At 43.8% G+C, this 21,805-nt stretch overlaps 1 protein-coding gene across 1 annotated transcript in view; it reads left to right on the top strand.

The window, feature by feature from the left end:
* Positions 1-21,805, top strand: part of EDC4 (enhancer of mRNA decapping 4) — a 734,765-nt gene that overhangs the window by 232,740 nt on the left and 480,220 nt on the right. Inside the window, exons 9-12 of the mRNA XM_078670461.1 lie at positions 1,245-1,328; positions 12,719-12,814; positions 20,008-20,107; positions 20,906-21,086. Coding sequence (XP_078526587.1) covers positions 1,245-1,328; positions 12,719-12,814; positions 20,008-20,107; positions 20,906-21,086 — 461 coding nt within the window. The remainder of the gene's footprint in view (positions 1-1,244; positions 1,329-12,718; positions 12,815-20,007; positions 20,108-20,905; positions 21,087-21,805) is intronic.

Raw genomic sequence — 21,805 nt, 5'->3', positions numbered from 1 at the left:
TGGGCAATAGTAGCGTTTACGTATATGTGCCATGAGGAAACCAGGGCTGGACTGAAAGCACATGCAGATTAGGATTTTCCATAGGTCTATGCTGTAAATGTAAAATAAAAGATTTCATAGTTGCCTGGTTCTCTTTAGAATGTTAAGCCCCCATCAGCAGCATCTTAGCTGTGCGAGTTATGAACATTATTCTTGTATTCTCACGCTACCATGTATAAAACGTTGAAAAAAGATTGCTGAGGAAGGTTAGGCACTGATGGACAATATCAAAGCACCTACTCAGTACTTAAAAATAAAGGAAAGCAACCCTAAGAAAACCTCATTGAAACATTGCATCAACTAGAACACAAATAATGGGAGATTTTATAGATGGTGAACTGTGAAATGTGTGGAAATAAAAATTATGAAAGGGGTGAGAGTCAAATTAAGATATAACAATTGCCATTTACGCCTATCAAACCGTATAGGAGCTAAAAAGGAAAAGTTACTTTGAGACTACCCATCATTGCCCCATCCTACCAGTAGCATGGTAGAAAAAGGCTACTGGGCTTGGAACTGTAGAGCCTAATACCTGTGATAGATTCACACACCGTGCATGCATTACCCACTATTTGTTCGATCCCCAAAAGTTTCTAAGGTTTAAAAACAAGTATTTTATAAACCCGTAGGTGTGGCCTTTTTTCATGAAAGTGCGTTGGTTTGAGAGTATGGATGTGCTCACTGGAGCATTGGTGATCACTGATTGCAAGGGTGGATGAATGGGGTATCATACACATCAAAATTTCTGTAGGAATGGGTGTGCGTACTAATGGGTGAAAGAGTGACAAATGAGTGAATACATGGATGGATGAATGGGTAAAATATAAGCACCTACATGGATGGCTGAAGTCAGGAGGCAATAACCTTCACACTGTTGGTAGGCGATTGCCCTCGAGTGTCAGCTCTGCTAAATCATCCTTTAATGACCCCTCTGACTCACCCATTCATCTACACATCCCGTACCTTTCTAGGTGCAGTATTTCCATCCACATCAGGTGAGTGCCATGTCATTTACATATTAAAGGTGGAAAGGCAGCATGGAGCAACACAGTGACACTTGGATGCCATGAAATCGTGGCACTTTGCAGGCTTTTCTAATTACTTAAATTGCCCTTGACACTAAACCCCTCATACTTCCCTTAACAAAGCCATAATACTAAAGATATTTAAGCTTTGTGAGTTGGTCTCTTCTCTTTCCATTTCAGATGTCTACATGAGTGGAAGCCCCATGACGGCAGACCCCTCTCCTGCTTGCTGTTCTGCGACAACCACAAGAAACAGGACCCAGAGTAAGTATCCACTTAAGGGAAGAGGATTTTAATGGTATGCTGCCTTTAAGAGGAGAGACTGGCTTTCAGCTGGAATGGGTGATATATTCTGCCAGTTACTATCTTGTTATTATTAATTTATTATTTTGGAAATGAAATTAAAAGTATAACTTTACGTTAAAACACCCTAGAAATTCACTTAAAAAAGCAAAGACTAAAGTAACGTTATAGTAAGGTGTGATAAAAAGATCAGTTTTCATTTAAAAAAAATTGAAATTCACTGAAGAAACCAAAGGCTAAAAAAAGTTATAGTTAGGTGAATTTGTCAATGACTTCTTTAATGGTTTAATCTGAAAAAACAAAACTGGAATTCACCAGTTATAATTAGCAGCACTAAATATAACTTGCACCCCCTTGCACTGTTTATGAACTCACATGACATACTCACGACATGTTCTATAACATCATTTATGACATCACTGACAACATCTCAAATGACTTAATTGATGACATCACTGAAGACACCATCCAAGCTTAGTTTTCCCGCATATTGCTCTATAAATTACTATAGCATTAGAGGTCTGACAGTAAGTACAAAATAGCTCAGGAGAGTATCAACCATCATTACTGCCATCACAGATACAACTCCCTTAGGTGTAGAAAGCATGCATTATATGAAATATTGACCCCATACCATACACATTACATCTAGCATACTTCACATTAACAAGCCACCATAGATCTATTTGAAACTCTGTGTGAGTGCGGTTTTCAATTTTTATACAACTGTTCACAGAAAGCCCAGTGCCTAAAAATAGTGAATGTCATTTCCCAAAAAGAAATGACCTACTATGGACAGCTTTTATTTGTATCAAACTCCTGAAACTCACCGAACCTGCATTGAGGAATGAAGTTGATATCTCTAGAGAATTGGGTACTGTGAACAGTGCTTACACTATGGAGAGGGTTTACTCTGTACCACACTGTTTTCAAACAGTGAAACTTTAATAAGAAATACACCAGAGTATTAAAAAGTATCTACTAAGAACAGTATACAACCTATGTAACAGTTGTGAAAAAAGACACTATTTGCTAAAAAATAACCAAGGTCGAAATGTGCTATGCATCATACTACCTGCACCATTCATACTGTGGTGAACACTTTGCAGATAGCCCATCTTCTCAAGCAAAACACTTGCATGTACATAGGTTAGTACCTGGTGCACAGTCTTCTAGGTTATGTAGAAAGTGTCATGCTGAGACAATTCTGTGTAATAACTTAAGGATGCTTACAAAAGTTAGTATCTACTATATAGATTCTTACTCCTGTTGAAAACGTTTGCTGTAGAACCAAAACACCTGTGTGGAACATACTGAACACAAGTCAACTGTCACCTGCTCGTAGAGTTACCCTTAAATACAGAGATTTATAATGTGTTCAATACCTCTACACAGCTATGGTGCATTAGAAGCACATATGTTTTGTAAACACCTACACCTATCAGCTGGACTCAAGCTGTTCAAAATTAGGTCGACAAGTAATATGGTAACTACCCCCACTGTGTAAATTATAAAACAAACTACCACACTCATTGGATGATGTCATGAGTGATGTCATAAATTATGTCATTGAACTTGTCATGATTGAGGTCACGTGAGGTTATAAGCAGTGCATGGTGGAAGCTGACCTAGTTAGTGTTGCAAACTATAACTGGTGAATTTTTGTGTTTTTTTCATTTTGAAATGTTAATGTTGTCATAGACAAATTCACCTTACTATAACATAACTTTAACATTTTTTTCAGTGTATATATATATATATCAGTGTGTGTATATTCTTCGTTGCTCTTTCTTTTAGTCTTAAATTTGAAGAATTTAAATACCACTTTACAAAGACCACAAAAAGATTACTGGATCATTTTCTCCCACAAAAAGCTTGCTAGGGAAATGTAGCCACAAACAATTTATTTTAAAATACATTTTTGTCAGTGACATTTACAAAACAGGTTAGAATTTAAATACTGTTATACAAATAAGGTTTGGATTACCCTGCAATAAATGCTTGGAAAATATGCATTTGTCAAAAGATGGTAGTGTTTAAAAGAGGTACATCAGGTTAATGTCTTCAGAATCAAATTCAAAAGCCTGGCCACGAGGAACTATATTGCTAATCTGGGGCTCCGTAAAACCAATGTTGTTACCTCTTTAAAGAGACATGTTTTCATAATACACGATTTAGCATACTGTGCAATCTTTCATAATAATGCCCCCAGACTTTTTTTTTTTTTTAATTTTCAAAAACCTTTATTGTGAATAAAAGAGTGTACGGTACATTAGTGCAATAAATGACATCCAATACAATTAACGGATAATAGTGAAGACTAAAGACACCTTCCCGTACAGATCAGTTTTGTCCACGGGATCCAAAAAACATGAACTCAAACACATGTGTTTAATTCTCCCCCCTCCCCTCCCCACTTAATTGGCACGCATTATATCAAGGAATCTAGTGCCTGTAGGTCATTATCTAGATACGGACTATGCGACATGTGTTACAGTGGCTAAGATTAGTAATTGTCAGTGGCGTGTCTGGGCCTCGCACCTGTGAGAGGACTGCGGTAGGGAACAGTGTAAGCGCGTCTCGCTGTTAGATCAATCCATCCTATTATTTGGGCTCATGAGGGTGATGTGGCCTTCCCACGTGTAGTTTAGTGTGATGGTTGAGTGTCTGTTGTTAGTGCATCCCGTGGTTCACCAGATGCCATGTCCTCCTCTTCCCGCTGCCGAAGAAGGTATGCAGTGAAGGTGCCCCAGATATCCTTAGGGCGTGATGTTTGTGGCAGTAATTCCGCATAGTTATGCAGTTGCTCTTGCCATGTGGTCAGGGTGGGTATCCAAGCCTTAAATTTGGGGGCGCGGCCCCGGCCCCATCTGCACGCCACATGGCGCTTTGCTGAAAGTAGGCTTAGTGCCAAGAATTTTTTGTGTTTGGTCGCAATGACATGTGAGTGACCCAGCAACGCTGTCATCGGGCATGGCGCAAGGTCCATTCCCAACATTTCGGACAATCCCACAAAGACCTCACTCCAGTACGCGGCAACGGCAGGGCAAGCCCATGCTAGGTGTATAAAATCTGCTCCGTCCCTCCCGCAGTGGCAGCGGCAGTCGTTGTCACGCAGGCGGAATCTGTGTAGCTTGGCCGGGGTGTAATAGAGGCGATGCAGAAATTTAAAATGTATCAAGCGTAACCGAGCGTTGCCAGTCACGGCAGTTGTATGAGTGCAGCTGGACTCCCATTGCTCGTCCGTTAGTGGGAGGGCAAGATCTCTATCCCAGTCAGCGCGCGCTCGTAGTGTAGTGGGCGGTGGTGCGTTCTGTACGTGTTTGTAAAGTAACGACACTACGTGCTGCGGGGCATCGTTCTGGAGGAGTGCATGTAGTGGAGCCAGAGTATCGGGTTCTTCAGGGAAGTTAGGAGTGACTGCGCGAACATTCTGGCCAGTCGGGTATACAGGAACGTGTCCATTATTGTGGGTGTGTGATCCCCAAAGAATTGATTCGAGGTGCGGAATTGGCCCTGGAGATATAGGTCCCCACCACGTGTGGTAAGCTAGGTTGATTAACATTTTGCGCCCGATTTCTTCGCAGGTTACGTGCAGACGGGGGTCATTCATCAGGGTCATGCAGGGCGAGTATAGGAACGGGGATCCCATGGTGTTGGCGAGGCGTTTCCACGCCAGCACTGTGCAATCTACTGTAGAGAGATCGCGTTCTCTCTCTCGAACTGTCGTGTAGATGTACCCAGAGGCTTTTTCTGGCCTCATGTATCCGTCTTCCACTTCAAGGTGTGCCATGTATGGTGAAGGGTGGAACCAATAGGAGGCGAAATGACCTTGAGCACAGTCGTAGTACCGCTCGAAGTCAGGGACGTCAAACCCACCTTGGTGGTATGGCAGCATTAGTGTTGCCAATCCGATCCTTGCCTGTTTTCCGCCCCAAATCAGAAGCGATAACTGAGTCTTTAGGGCACGAAAAAAATGTGGCCCAGGGTTATAAGGGATGTTAGTGAATAAATATAGGAGTTTTGGGAGCACAACAATCTTAATGAGGGAGATGCGGCCTGCCATTGACAGCGGGAGGCGTATCCATTCAGTGATATTATCTGTAATTTTGTCCAGGGCAGTGCCGTAGTTGGCCCTGATCATGGTGTCCAGTTGCCTAGTAACTCGGATGCCCAGGTATTTTAGTTCATCCGTTTCCCAAACAAGGGGGTAATCTAAGGGGTAAGGCTGTGTTTTATCCGTTGAAGGAAATATAGCAGATTTGGCCCAGTTTATTTGTACACCAGCGACACCACCAAATTTTGTAATTTCGCGCAGTATGGGATTTAGGTTATCTTGGGGTTTTGTGACATAGAGCGTCATATCATCCGCGTATAGTGAGATGAGTATCTGTCTCTCCGGATATATGAGCGCCCGGTGGTTATGGTGTTGTCTGAGTTTAGCTGCCAATGGTCGATGGCAAGCGCGAAACGAACCGGGGATAGCGGGCATCCCTGACGAGTGCTCCTGTGAATTTCAAAGGGGGAAGAGCGTGACCCATTCAGTAGCACGGTAGCGCTCGGTCGGTAGTACAGCAGTCGCACCCAGTTCAGGAAGCTGAAAGGCATCCCCATGCGTTCCAAAAGTTCAAGTAGGTAATCCCATTCTAGCGAGTCGAACGCTTTTGTAGCGTCGAGGAATATGGCGGCAGCTTCACAATTGGGGTTTATGTCCTGCAACACTGCGTGTAGCGTTCGCAAGTTGTGGGACGTCGCTCGGTTAGGGACGAAACCAGCCTGGTCTGGCAGGACCAGTCGTTCCATCAAAAAGTTGAGGCGCGTAGCTAGGACTTTCGCTAGAATTTTAATGTCAGTATTTAATAACGACAAGGGCCGGTAGGAGTCGCACTGTTCGGGGGGTTTACCTGGTTTAAGCAAAGATGTGATCAAGGCTTCGCGCATGGAGTTGGGTAGACTGCCTTCCTCAAGGGCTGCATAATAAACCCGTTTAAGAATGGGGGAGAGTAAGTGAACATATGTTTTATAAAAATCTATCGGGAGGCCGTCCGATCCGGGGGCTCGACCGGACTTCATTGACATGATTGCTTCTGTTATTTCAGCACGTTTGAGTTCATGGTGAAGGAATTTTTGTTGAGTAGGGCCTAACCAAGCTATGGCGGTGTCGTTTAGGTAAGTGTCCAGATCCACTGGCATGGTACTATGGGAAGTGTAGAGCACAGTGTAGTGTTCTGTGAGGATGCAGAGTTGGTCGGGCAGGTTTCTGTGAATAGTGCCTTGTTCGTCTTGTAATGCGGTGACATAGTTGGCGATTCGGGGAGGTCTAACCGAGGCCGCCAGAGCTTTCCCCGGACACTCTCCCTCTCCATAGTGGCGTGCAGTGTACGGCTTCCCGCGGAATTTACACTCCCTGTCCGCTGCCTCCTCGTATTCAGTTAGTTTGTCCCTCATTTGGGCTTTGATTTCGTGTCCGCGCGTAACATGATCTAGATCCTGTTCCAGGACGCGCAGTTCTGCCTGATAACCCCTCGTAAGGATTTAAGGATTCCACCCCCCTTAGTAATGCACCAGCCCCGTACCGTGACCTTGAAGGCCTCCCAAACTGTTGTGAGGCTAGACACTGACGTTGTGTTGCGGTCGAAGAAGTCTTGTATGTCTTGGCCTAATTCGGCCTTAAAGGCCGAGTCGCTAAGGTGGGCGGGGTTGAGGCGCCAGGTCAGGTAGGGAGAACTGTCCACAGGGATTTGGAGCTCTAAAAGGACAGGGGAGTGGTCCGAGAACGTGCAGGCTAGGTGTACAGCTCCAGTCAGCCAGTGTGTGAGGCCTGCTGATAAAAACACATAGTCTATGCGCGCCCACGTGGAGTGCACCGCAGAGAAATGAGTGCCTTGCCTGAGTGTGGGGTGATTGTGTCTCCACGCGTCCAGCAGACGATCCTCCTCTACAATACTCAGTAGCGTTTTGTGTGTATTCGTGTAATGCGTCATGAGGGGGTGCGACCTGAGGTCGTAGTGTCGTGTTGAAGTCCCCACCTAGAAAGACATGTGTGATATCCAACGCTTGTATCTTGCCCCATAGTAGCAGCAGCGCATCGGGGTTGTCAATGTTAGGTCCGTAATAGCATGCGAAAAGGACAGTGTGCGATAGGAGTCTCCCCCATACCATACAAAATCTGCCGTCCGCGTCGGTGTCCGTCCCTAGTGGTGTAAATCCCACTCCCCGTTTAATTAAAATAGTCACCCCTCTGGAGTAGGAAGAGTAAGAGGAAAACAAGCGGCATGAAGCCCATCGGGATGCAAAGTGGGGGGCGCTCCCTGACGCCAAGTGTGTTTTCTGTAGCATGGCAATTGTCACCCTATGTCGGTCTAGGTAGCCCAAAATCTGTTGTTTCTTCCTGGGGTTGTTCAGCCCACGGACGTTCCACGAGATTAGCTTAATCTGTTGAAGTGCCTGTGCGTCACCTGTCGTACCCATACCGATGTGTAAAGATCAACATGTAGTACAAATGTGGCATCTCATCCTTGATTTCTGGCAGTGCATCAGTTAAACCCAATGGACCCTCTCCCACTCCGGCTGGCCCCAACTTGCCGGGTACATAAGTCCCACCCAACAACATGAAACCCAGTCTGAAAAAAGAATAGCCCCCATTCAAAAGGGGCGGAGTAACGAGGGGTTCGCCCATAGGGGGAGTGAAGCACTAGGGGCGCCATACCTGCCTTTCCACCTCCTTACTTGCACCCACAGGCCTCCTAGCCAACAGCAAGGTAGCCACACGTGGGACGGAGGTCGGTGGCCGAGCAACATGTATACAGTAGACCATAATTCAGAGCTCCCATAGATACTTCACCAGTCTTGGAGTAGACCAACAGCGATCGTCGCAGATTCTCCATTTTCAGCAGGCGGTGATCCGGGGACCTTTCTGGATGCAAATGGGATCTTGGATTGTTTGGCTTCCGTGCGGCCCATGTCGCGCCTCGGGACTTGACACGCAGTAGGGTGTGAATTGTCCAGGCCAGGGGGAGTCGTTGGACACCAGGCAGGAAGATTTGTGTGGGTTAGTGATGTAGAAACCACCAGGTTCTTGGCTCGCTAAACGGCAAACAACAGGGCAGTAGAAAAGTGTACTTTGGGTGGCTAGGGTCCGTGCAGCGTGGGTACGTCGTCAGGTTGTTCACCACACCGGCGTTTTTAGCAGCCGCTTCTAGGAGGAACACCTGTTGATGCCACGTAGGCGCCTAGGATGTCGCAGGCCACGGGCGCAGGAGACAAGATGGCGGCACAGTGCGGGTGGCGCGGTGAAGATAGAGCGCTCCGACCCTTGTCACCAGACGGCAGCGCTCTCGGAGACTGAGTGTTCTCCCCACGCGTGTGCGTATGGGCCCTGGGAGGATATGCTTGTTGGGCGTTGTGCCACGATATATCGGCAGGAGCTGTCTGTTCAGGGAAGAGTCTGCCGGCGTCGTGTAGCAGCAATGTGCCCAGTATCCAGTCCTCTACGTCAGTGCCAGCGAATGTCTAGGCCTCCGCCTCTCCGATCCGCAGATATAGGGCTAGTGTTGCAGTAGGGGCTGCGGGGCACGCTGTGGGGAGCTCCGTGGCATGGGCGCCGTCACCAGTTATGTAGCTGCCCCCCAGGAGCTGAAATCAGTAAGGCCCTGCAGGTTATGTGCAAGGTAAGGGAAGCTCAGGTGGGGTAAAGTGTTGGCGCGTCGGGAGGTGCAAAGCCACCCAGTCTTCTCCTTAGGCCGCCCCCGCCAAAGCACAGGCACCATGCGGGTGAAGTCTCCTCTTCCCAGCGCAGCAGTGGTGAGGTGCCTGGCGAGCTGCCCAAGATACGACGTGTAATTCGGGCGGTCAGGGGCGACGGTGTCACTATCAGGGCCTAGCCGCCACCGCAACCTGCAGAACCTCAGAGGTGGTGTGTAGTTCGGGCGGTCGGGGGGCAATAGCGTTGCTTCAAGGCCTAGCCGCCGCCGCAGCACGCAGATCCCCGGTGTCTCCCAGCAAGATGACTCGGCGTATCTTCCCAGCGGGGACGCGCAGGAGCAACGCGCGGTCCCCGTGCAGAGTTTAGTACAATGCGGCGGCGGGCGCCTCTCACCTCAATGCGATATTATAATACAATGGTCCAAAGACTATTTCTTCACAATATCACAATTAGTCAACATTTCATAATTCAATTGCTAGAGTATAATATTCTACTCTTCATCAATAAATTAACAATCTCACAAAGCAACAGCAAGATAAATATGTGGTAATTTATTTATTTTTTACCACTATTGAAAATGTAAAGAGCTTTCAGTACATATAGGTCATATTGGTTGTCCCAAGGGGAGCGTGCAAAATAGAAAGATGTGAATCAAGTGGTGTTCAGTGATAAAGGAAGAAAAGAAAAGAATTGCAAAAATACGTGACATAAAAAGAGAACAATTTTATTCATTATACAAAAGGATCAACAATCATCCCTGTTATGGGACCTGGCCATAAAGCAATTCATCCATAATTTTAAGTTCATTTAGAAGCCTGTACAATTCTTATTTATGATGCACAAGGAAATAAAGGTGTACAGGTCCAGGTCAAAGATCAAATGAGCGTCGACGTTTCGACTCGACTTTGTGGCCTCACGGTTAATTAAGCCTGGGCCGTGCGAGTCTTCATCAGGACTAAAACGGGCAACCTTATATTGTTGGATGACCCTATAAGACAAGGAAATTTATTCGTGTGTGAGTGCTGTTGCTGACGAAATGATAAGAGTTAAAAAAGGAAGGACCGAGGGTCAGTAGCTTACCCTAACGGCGGAAGTAATTCTAGTATATTCTTCTTAATCTTGATCAATTAATGAATGTCCTCCTAAAAAACAATACAGTTTTTGAGGACCTGAAATTAATAAAACAGCTCACAATCTGAATAAGGGAGACGAAGAAATTACCTTATTTAATATATAATGTAGACCACGAGGAGGAACCACTCTGGAGCTGGTCAAATCGTGTAGACAATCCCTACAAAAGGAAAGGGCTTATTTAATTACACTAATTCACTCTGAAAGGTCATCACAAGAGCAGGAAAGACATGGTAATAATACCTGCAAGGATAAATAATGTGGAATAGTTGGATCCTGTTTGTTCTTCAGCGTAATGTTGCTGATGGGCACTCACTCAAAATTCCTTGTGGCTCAAAAAATGCGGATCACTATAAAGGAAGAACAAAACTCGGTGTAAGTATTGAAGGGACGTCCCTCCTTGTTAGTCACCTCAATGCGGCGTTCAAATGCATCAGGCTGCATCCCCCGGTGTGTGAGGGGAGCGGGGCAGCCGAGCGCAGTCGGTTGCGTGAAGGGTCCGGACCCCACCACAGGCCGCAGATCCCCGGTCTTTATTGGCAGACGTGGCTGGCGGGCGGTACCAGCAGGGCAGCGCCGGAGGTCGCAGGCGGGAAACGGGGCCACTAGCTCACGCCTCGATTGGATCTGGGAGGCGAGTTTGGTGTCGCTGCGTCCCTCTCGTGCAGGTGGTCTCGGTAGCACTGGATAGGAGGCTCCAAATCAGGTCAGGATGATGTGTTAGGATAATAAAAGGCTCGGCCAGGCGAGAGCTTCACTAAAGGTCAGCCATCTTGGTCCGGCGCCACATAGCGCCCGCCTAATGCCCCCAGACTTACCAAGTATAATTCTAAAAGGTTTCCGAATACCATTTGAACACGTTGTAGATTTCGAAAATTCCCCAACCTGGAGGCTTCACAGTTTTTAATGTCCATCTTTTACATTACGATTTTTCATAATTCTCACATGAACACAGTTTGCAAACCTCCTTAAGGGAAATTGGCAAATTCTATAATGCTGATTTAGAGCATCTTTAAGTGCGTAATGTGTCAGCGAGCCCATGTTGCTTGTTTCCATTAAGCTGCTTGTGTGCATGCTTTGAAAATGTAATCATGCTGCAATTAGCAGAATACTAGATATGTTCTCATGAGCTATGCCTTAGCTATCTAGATGTGCTGATGAAACTCGCCCCAGATATTAAATCATTGGGTGATGAGAGAAAGAGGCTCATTTAGTAATACGACTTTAAGCTTATACACAAACTGTCTGTTGCAAAAGTACTCTTTTGAATCTACCATCACATATTCCTTACACAGAAACAGTCATATTGTTTACTACCTAAAGCATCTTACTGGCTCTCTCATAACGTTTAGCAGGATACCAGCAATTAACTTTTGCGAGAACACAATCCATCACTACAGAGTTGCAGCGACACTGTTTTTGAGGCTTGTGATCCTGGAAGATTTGTGCTTCTGCCTTAGTGTAACATTGGGAACAGTTGTTAGAGTAGGCACTGAAAGGACTATTCTAGAGAAGGCTGTAGAAGCTCTTCTTCACAACATAAAATGTGCTCTGTAGCAATCCAAAAAAATGTATGTATAGAATAAGTGGCTAACATCATGTTCCTCACAAGGTACATGTTTAGGACCACTGCTTTTGATGTTATTGCCAATTCCATTAGGTTTATGGCAGCTTCCTTGGCTCTTCAGAGAATAGCCGATATCTAGGATATCTGCAGAGCTGCTACATTGGCCTTTACTTCATACCTTTAAAGAGTCATTCCTGGCTCAACATGTAGGTGACAGATGAAAACATTATGTTGACATACCGTTGTAATACAGTTTTTTATTTTAGGTGGTGCCTCAGTCTCGGAGACTTCTCCGGTTTTAGATCTAGATAAGAACCTTGATAAAAGAAATATACATTGGGAGGAAAGGTTGCTGCACTTTAATAATGTGTATTTCAATGGATACGTAATCGTCCTACAGATAATTCGTTCACTCCTTTACCTTCGATCTCAAGAGCATTTCTCTGGATTATCTGTCTATATCTTTGCTCCTTCTCTTTTCTATAATGTGGGTTATTAAGTTGTAACTGACACTATTGGTGTTTACATTTATTCAGGCCTCATTAGTCACTTACTGTGACTGTGCCTAGCTTTTAGAGTATCTGGAATCACCTAAGAACTGAACAACAAAAATAAAAGCATTTTCCACATCAATTCTGATGTCTGGGTCTTTTTCTTAGATGAGTAATCTGTGACAAGCTGGAGTATGCATTAGAAAAAATGCATTGCCACCGTTGAGGTCTTTCAATGTATCAGCACTTAGGCCTGCAGCCCCAGCCCATCTTCCATCCTCTTTACAAAAGAATTGAAGCTATTATTTCTCTTAATTTATATTTCTTGTCCAGGACTCTTTGACAACGCACCCAGTTCTTAACAAGTTTGTTTATGTGATTTGGTGTAACCAGTGTATATTAATTCTGCTTTGTTTGAAAGCTTTTTCTAATTCCTATTTTACCCTTTTTTATGCAGTGTTCCATTCTGGAGGTTTTTGATCACTGGGGCAGATCAAAACAGAGAGCTGAAGATGTGGTGCACAATTTCATGGACCTGTCTTCAGGTTGTGCGGTGAGTTCTCGCCCCCTTTTAAGATTTGTGATGAGGAGCCCCTCACATGGTGATAAAAAACATTTTCTTCCTGATTAAGCTGTACAGTTTGCCATTTTAACATTTGGGGAAGTTGTGTGTGTGTGTGTGTGTGTGTGTGTGTGTGTGTGTGTGTGTGTGTGTGTGTGTGTGTGTATATATATATATGTATATAACAATGTGCCTGTTTCACCAATCCGAGGTGAAAGAACGATCAGGTAAGGACCTCTCAACGTAACTTTTTTTTCCCAAAATCAAAGCAGATGAAAAGAGGCAGCAACGATATTATCCAGTGAAGTATAATTTATTTCACAAAGATGAAATAAACAGACATGGTGTCGTCCATGACCCGTTTCACTCCCAGAAGGAGCTTGTTCATATATATATATATGTGTATGTGTTCAGAAGCCACAATTGAAACCTGTTTGGATAAAACAGCCTGTGATCTTCCTAAAGAGACACCTTGTGAAGGACTAAAAAACCTACTGCCTGCGACCAGTAATATATCCAACCTACACAGAGAGATACTAGGCAAAGGAACAATACATCTACAGCCTGAGACCGGCAAGACATTAAATTATCCCTACACTCGTAATACATGTAAAAGCATTTTTCAACCACAATATAAATATATAAGGGCAGGCACGATACATTAAATAGGGGGAACTTATTAAGGCTCCTACAACACATACCATCACTGTCTCACATAAAAAGTGAAGACATTGTCAGTGTTCAATTTGAATCAAGGGACGGAGATATCCCCAATGAAGACACTTTAGTGACTTGGATAAATCACCATATGTTAGACGTGGTGCTCGGGGAAAAATAAATCTTTAAAAATTGGGGGATTGCAATAATGTTGCCAGAGCAAGAAAAGTACCTGTTAATTTTACTTGAATCAGCAAACATAGCTAAAAACACAAAGAAAGTAAAAGAGCACTGCATGGCTTATTGAGAGGACCGCGAAAATACAACCAGATCAGAATTATAAAATTCTTAGTATATCAGTCAGAACACAGGAGGATATGTTCAAAAACAGGACAGTAAAAGATGACACACCACATAAAATCCAACAGAAGGATCAACACAGCAGGATAAGTAGTGAGACACAACGCTGTACTCGTTATTCCTGATGTTCAAGTGGTTATTTCTGATGCCTCGCCGATCCCATGAGAGCAGCCTACCATAAATCCCACATTAGTGGAAAAGTCTAGCATTTCATGCCTCAACCAAAACAGAAAATCCAATCTTAAAATAGTTTCCTGGAATGTGGTGGACATACATAAAGCTCTTAAACAAGCAACAGCAATAAACATACTGCAGGAAGGAGACATTTTATGCCTACTAGAAACTTGGGCCACAGAGCCTGTACATCTGGAAGGCTAGCCGGTTTCCACAAATTAGCACTTAAACGCAACTGGCAGGGGAGACCATCAGGCGGGAACTCGATTTATGTAAAACACGTAAAACAGTTGACAGTAAGGAAGCTAAAAACAGAGTCAGATATGTTACAGGCACTTGTAGTTGAGGGAAAAAGGGATAGAGAAGGTAGCGCTTCAATCTTGGTAATAAACGTATAATTAAACGTGCATGGTCAGTAAAAATTGGAGGCTACAAAAACAGTGATTATTTCAATACAGGAAATTCTATGTATTCATTCGCTATCAGCTAAAGTGATTGTGGTTGATTTTAATTTGCACCACCTTGGAACGAAGACAAGTAACAGGATTCATTTAACTAGCTCAGAAAGAATTTTCAACACCTTCCTACAAAATTATGATCTTAAGTCCACCGAGGAAATACAATTTTTTTTTACCCAAACTGTTCAGGAACGGCCACAATTAAGAACAATTAAGAACTGCTCGACAATTGACTATCTTTTTGTGCAGTCAACTTAATCAGGAAATAGCTCATTTTGAAATAAAAGCACACAATACCAGCGATCATACAATTCTCCATGTTGAATTGAATATCATTATTAAGCAACGTGAACAAGCTTCCATAGTAGCTCATTCAACAGGGACCGAGGAATACTCATTAGTCAGAAGGATAACATGGAATGAGCACAAGGCCACCATATTAAACACATGGAAAGATGAACAGAGGGTAGAGGTAAAAATCCTGGTATTGAGCCCAGTATGAATAAGTGAATGGCATGGACCTCCGCCTTGAAAACTGCTCTCAGTAACCACAAGAAAGCCAGTTTCCAACCAAAAATGAAAACCAAATCACAAACTCGGCATGGCAACACAAAACTCAGTGAAATAACATGTAACCTAAATAGGGCAAAAAGAGCTCATAGGATCGCCGGGATGCTAAGAACACATGATAAGTGCAAAGAATTATATAATGAGCGTAAACATCTGCTATGGATGCCCAAACAAAACAAGTTATAGGAAGATTGGCTAACGATCCTTGAGCTCACAAATCCCCATAAACATCGACAGCTTTGACAATACTTAGCCCGTTTGGAAAAAGGTAATGTGGACAGGTGTAATTCGGTCCACGCTGATGCATGGTTGAGACACGTCTCCTCAATCTACATAGTAAAGGAAGGAAGCATTCATCCCGTAAACACAGCGGAACGCCGCATGGAGAATACAAATATAGATGTGGAGATCAGAACTGAAACCTTGGGCAAAGAACAAGACTGGTCTGCTGTTGATGTGATAAAAAAGATAAGAAAAGTCGTGGCACCCGGGCCTAACAGTCTTCCAGGAGCAATGTTTAGAAAAGACCCGGTATATTAGGGAAAAGTTCTATCCAGGCTTTTTATCGAAGCCGATTACAGGCCAAGGTGCCAGATTTATGGCGTGGGTCATTTTTACAACTAATATTAAAAAAAGGAGACAATACAGAACCAACAAATTATAGATTAATTACCCTCTTGGATATTGAAGGGAAAGCCTATGCAAGCACCCTATTGATAGAATTAAATTGCTGGATTAAAGAGAATGAAATCTTCCCACCCTATCAAACAGGATTTTGCAAAGGCTGCTCCACAATTGAGAACATCATGGCCACGTCGTACTTAAGCCAGCAAGCATACGTAAAAAAAAAAATAACTGTCTTTGCCTGCTTTGTAGACCATTCAGCAGCCTTCGATGGGGTGGCCCGATAAAGCTTTGGGCTAAATTGCGCAACTAGCAAATTCCAGTTGGTCTCCTCAATGCCATCATTTTGCTGTACTGTACTACTTGGATTAAAGGTAAACTAGCAGACAACACCACAACAAAAAAGTGCTTAACAATTCGCTGACTTAAAACAGGGAGGCGTACTTGCCACTACACTTTTTAACTTATATGCAGCAGATCTGGGTAAGATGCTCCACAATGCCAACCTTCAATCCCCAAAATCGGAACCAACAAATTTAAAATACTACAATACGCTGATGATTTAGTGGTGATGGACAATACCAAAATTGGACTACAAAGGGCTCTAAGCGCCCTAAACAGTTACAACGAGAGAAATTAATTAACAATAAATTCTCACAAGACCAAGGTAATGATTTTCAGTTGTTGTCTAAAACAAGCACTACTTAAATGGCCTGTGGGCAAAGAGATTGTTTTGGCTGCAAAATGCTACAATTACCTTGGGTGCTGGTTAAGTGAATCGGGTAAAGCGACTCTACATCTACACAAAATGAACTCCAAAGTACAGTCGACAATCTTCGCCCTGTTCAAATTACATGAGAAAATGCAAAGTCCAACAACCGTTCCAATCAGAAAAGTACTACAAGCCAAAATAAGGACAATAGCGGGGTATGCACAGCAGGCATTCTGAGGGAAATTGGACACTATGCTAGAAAAAACACAATGCAAGGCTGGGACGCTCACGGGCAGCCATGCGCTCTAGAAATCTGTTAAATAAATAAATAAATATTCAAGTTACCAAAATATACTCGCAACAGGTTGATCCGCCTGGAGTTTGGTCTGATGCAACAGAATAAAGAATGTCTGGGTACGCAGGCGAAATACTATTAAGTACTTGCAGCCCCGCTGGAACCTTGAAGAGCATTCTGAAACCGATCTACGGAAGGACAAGCAACCCATGGCAACTTTACATGCGGGAAGCAGTGGAAACTCTGGACCTGGTAATACAAAATTGGGTTCAAGAGGACAAAAACTATCTGTTCATCAAAAATGCAATCAACAAACAATGCTACCAACGGTCACGTAATTTTTTTTTTTTAATTATTTTTTTTTAATTTTTTTACCAAACAATAACAACTTCCCCCCCTCCCCCAAACCTACCCAGGAAACAAAACCCCCCACCCTGCACCCCTGCGTTAGACTCAAAGGCCCCCCCAACTTGCAGTGTGCCTGTCGCCCCAAGCAAATAACTAATCTACGAAAAGAAACCCCAGAGGAGGAAGAGACTCACTCCCCCCGCCGCCCCTGGAGGACCACCTCAATTAAAACAAGTTAAAGGGTCCGCAAACCATGCCGAAAGATCTATGCGCAGTCCAGCGAACCAAGTCGCATTACTATTCCTGGTCCATCAGTCCACCCTCAGCTCCACCAGAATGTTCAGGGTGTTCCCGCTGCCTGGGCAGTGTGTCGATCCAGTCACTTGCAGCCTCCGGGCGATCGAAGAAGAACGTCCGATCTCTATGTTCCACACGTAGTCGGGCTGGAAATAGCATTGCGTATTTCATGTCCCTGTCTCTAAATCGTCTCTTCACTCCTTGAAACCCCATTCTTTGCTTCTGCACCAACTGAGTGAAGTCGGGATAGAAACTCACCGTCGTGTTCTCAAATTTCGTGGGGCCACCCAAACGCGATGCCTGCAGGATAGCATCCCGATCACGGAAATGAAATATCCTGGCGATGATGGGCCGCCGGGTAGCACCCAGCTTAGGTTTACCACCCGGGACTCTGTGAGCCCGCTCCACTGCAAAGAATTTACTAAGGCCTTTGGGTGCAAGATGGTTGACGATGAGGTCCTCCACGATGAGGTCAACATTTATGTTGTCTGAATTCTCAGGGACACCCACAATACGGACGTTGTTCCGCCTAGAACGACTTTCAAAATCTTCCAAACGACGGGAGAAAGAGTTATTAGAGGACCGTAGATCGCGGACCTCCGTTTGCAGATCGGAGACATCCGTCGTGAGGCTAGAAGTCTTCAAGTCCAGGGATTTAACCTTTTCGTTCGTTTTAGCCAAATCCGCCCTGATCAAGGTGACATCGATCGCCACTGTATCCAGTTTTTGCGCCAGGGTCTCATACTGCACACCAATTGAGGCCTGCATACTCGCAATGGCGCCCATGATATCGTGCAGAGTCGGGTCTTCGTCCGCCATAGGGTCGTCTCCCTTGTCCGCTGGGGGCCTGCCCGTTCCACCGGGGGATCCCTTGGGATGAGTGTATCGGTCCATGACATTAGATTGTATGGAGCCCCACGGTGAACAGCCTTGGTCTTCCGCTTTTCAACCTCGGGCTTGCCGGCCATTTTGGAAGCTGTGCCCCCGAGGGGACCCCGAGATCTGGTGAAAATGGCTACGTCAAAGTCACCCACAGATGCTCAACCAAAGTACAGCGTGTTCCAATTCACACACCGAGCGGTGATATACAGTCCCGGCCCAAGAGTGGGACCGTGAAGTGAAGCAATCCGTGGGCGGCAGGGCCAAATCCGCTGCGCAGAAGGGTACGGGCCGAAAGCGAAACCGAAAGCCAAGTCCAGGATCGAAAGTGGGATCAGGGAGAACGCTGTTGTTCAATTACGACCAGGCAGTTCATCAACTCGAGCCCGGGGCAGATCCGTGGAGCAGGCCAGGAAAGTTCAGATCACCATAAAATCGGTTCTCTTGGACCAAATCAAATTTTGAAAGCAACTGTCATATCAGCTGGGTTTCATCTGCGATGGTCCGTTGTCATATCCAGGATTATGGTCAGGATAAATGCCGGAGGTGGCGAAGGTCCGGGAGCCCTGTGCTCATGCGGCCATCTCGGTTGCGCGCGAAGCTCCTCCCCCTGTCACGTAAAATTGATTTAGCAGATTATGAAATGGGAGGAGGTCAACCTGGGTTGAAACATACACAGAGCATTAAACCCAGTCTTACCTTAGTCAAGCATTGGGGAGGAAGGCTCTAAAAAACATTCAGTGGGCCAGACTAGTACCCCTCATAATCAAAGAATTAAGTCCCGGGTGGAAGTCCCTTGATCTCAAAATCAAATGTAGAATTCGTAACACATTGATTTGCTTCTACCCTGGCCTGCTACAATCTCACCAAAAGCTTTTAAAGCCAATGTGGCTATGCAAAGGAGTTTGGACAGTGAAAGCAGCAGCTTTGGTTTTATTCTCTTGCACCCTACTGTCAGACTTGGTTAGATTTGGGAGATATATGGACGAGTTGCGCCTTCGACTTATTGAAGAAGACGGTCCCGGTAATATTGAAGGAGACTCGACCTGCAACAAGTCAGACTCTAGAAAATAGTCTTGTTGTTGAATTGACTAAAGGCATATTTTAAAAATGATATATTAAATTTAGTCATAATGCTATATAAGTAACCTTTCTCCTTTTAAAACGTGAATAGTATAATACTTTTTGGATTTGAAATTAGATATTATCCCAAGCGAACTCTTTTTAATGTCTGGATTTTAAGTAATTCAAGTTCTCATTTAAAATATTTTTGTTTTGTTTTGGATGTAAGCTATACTGCAAATGGTTTTAAGTACCTGTGCAATAAAACATTCATTCATGAAAAAAAATATTATGCGTGTGTATATGTGTGTGTGTACATATGTTTGTATATGTATAAATGTGTGTGTATATATATATATATGTATGTATATATATATATATATATATATATATATGTTCAGTCAATTTTGGCCATAAAATATCGCACATAAATATATAAAATGCATACTCCATTACATTGTAGTATGATACAATCACATCTTCTATAAATACATGCTACAAAATAGGGAGGATGGGGCTATATGACCATCCTCCCCTCACTCCTCAGATTCCCTGTTGACTGATCTTAAGGTTGAGTATCTCTGAAGCTGCTTACATACAGCATGCAGTGCCTTTTGGTTCACTGATAAATAAAATAAATGGCATCTTTAAAGTAACTTCACATGCAGGTTGGTTACATAAAACTCTTCAATTATTGATGTCCTACTGGTTTTTTAATGTTGCTCTTTGCCATCTTTGATGCTTTCAGTTTTTCACCGGACCCATTCAATTCAAGTGTTCTCCCGGGCCTGAAAGCCTGCCTGGATCTCTCTGCTGAATACCTAATTCTCACTGATGTGCAACGGAAAGTAAGTCCCACACAATCCTCGTTTGTCCCCACTGCTGGTTTGGGGTTTTCTCCCAGATTTTGGTCCATTTGCTTTGACACCCAGAAAAAATGAGATTATCTCCATATATAAATAAACAATTGGTTGATGATCTTTTGGGAATGAGCCATGGTTCAGTAAGTCTAGCTTTATTTTAAAGGAGTGATTGTTGGCTAAGTGAAGACTTCTATAGGAAAGTGTTTTTATTTTGTTTCTGACATTTGATGATGTGATAGAATGCTGGGTACTATAGCTGACTTAGAATTAGTGCAATCTCTCAATGGTTGAAGTCTCTGATTAGAGAAAATGCTACTGCTACTGTTATATAATAATGTCTGTTCAGTAGATACAGTCCTATTGAGATGGGCAAGTAGATTGGTGTTGAGCAGTACCTCTATTAATGCGTGCCAGTCTTACTTGTGCTATGAGATCTACTTACTTTGCCATTAGAGAGTGAACCTTGCAGGTGTGTTTTGGTGATGCCGTTTTGGGCACCCTTTAAACAGTTTCTTTTATTTATTTTTATATTTTTGGGGTGGGAAGAGCTACAGAAAACTGCTGTTCTTCAAAGGCTCATGCCTTATACTTTCTCAAGGCAAAATATATTAACTCACCTCAATGCACCCAGACCAACAATAAGAGCAAGGTTGCTATTTACTGGTTCATGAATAGTCATTAAACCCTTCATTGATCATTAAAGGTTTTGTTTTGCTAGTCCTGCCTTGGTTTCCCTTGCTTTTGAAGAAAAGATCAATAGCAATTTAATCTGATTGTTTCCAGGTGCTGTATGTAATGGAGCTGTCACAGAACCAAGAGGAGGGGCAAGCTGCCTTTTCATCCATCTCAGAGTTCCTCTTGACACATCCGGTGTTAAGTTTTGGGATCCAGGATGTGAGTCGTAGTAGACTAAGGCATACTGAGGTGCTCCCAGCGGATGAGGAGGGTGACGGCCTAAACACAGGTAAAACAGGACCCATCTACTGTGAATCATATTTTTTTTATATTTGATTGTTATTGGCTACTGTACTAAATCATCAGTGGTTGGTAGTTAAGTCCCAGTACCTCAGGTGCTATTAAACTGCAACTGAATAAACAAGTTTCTCCTGTTCGGTACATAACTCTCCAAAGATTTCTATGCCAAACTGTCAGTGCTCACTTCAGAAGAGAGAGAGTTTGACTCTCTGATAAACTTCACACATTGTTAGAGGGGTGTTTTTAAAAAATGTTTTTTATTAACAGATAAATGGTTTAGGGCAGTTAAATTATCATCGAAAACCGAAGGCACCAACACCTTCTGGGGAAGATCGATGAACCCAAGCAACAGTATTTGCATAGTAAGGCAGGTAACTTGGTACCATTACATAACTTTGGATTTTTCTTTTAATGCTTTATTTTTCAAGTTTACCACAATAAACAGAGAAGGACAGTAAAACTACAGCAGAATTTTGCCAATTTCACTTTAGGACATTGTTCTATCAGATTGAGAGAATACAGACCATACACAGTAACTTACAAGGCAAGTACATAACTTGTACAACTTTGGCTATCAGTGATGCACTCTGGCGCCCTACAGAGAGTATATTCCATAATCCATACATTTCTCTTAGGTATTCCCCGTCTAGGTCCACTCCCATCATTCTACCGGCACCAACATTTCCAGGCCCCCAAAAGTGTTCCCTT

The sequence above is a fragment of the Lissotriton helveticus genome, chromosome 12 (assembly GCF_964261635.1).
Source record: "Lissotriton helveticus chromosome 12, aLisHel1.1, whole genome shotgun sequence".
NCBI lineage: Eukaryota > Metazoa > Chordata > Amphibia > Caudata > Salamandridae > Lissotriton > Lissotriton helveticus.
This window is presented reverse-complemented; position numbering and strand designations above follow the sequence as displayed.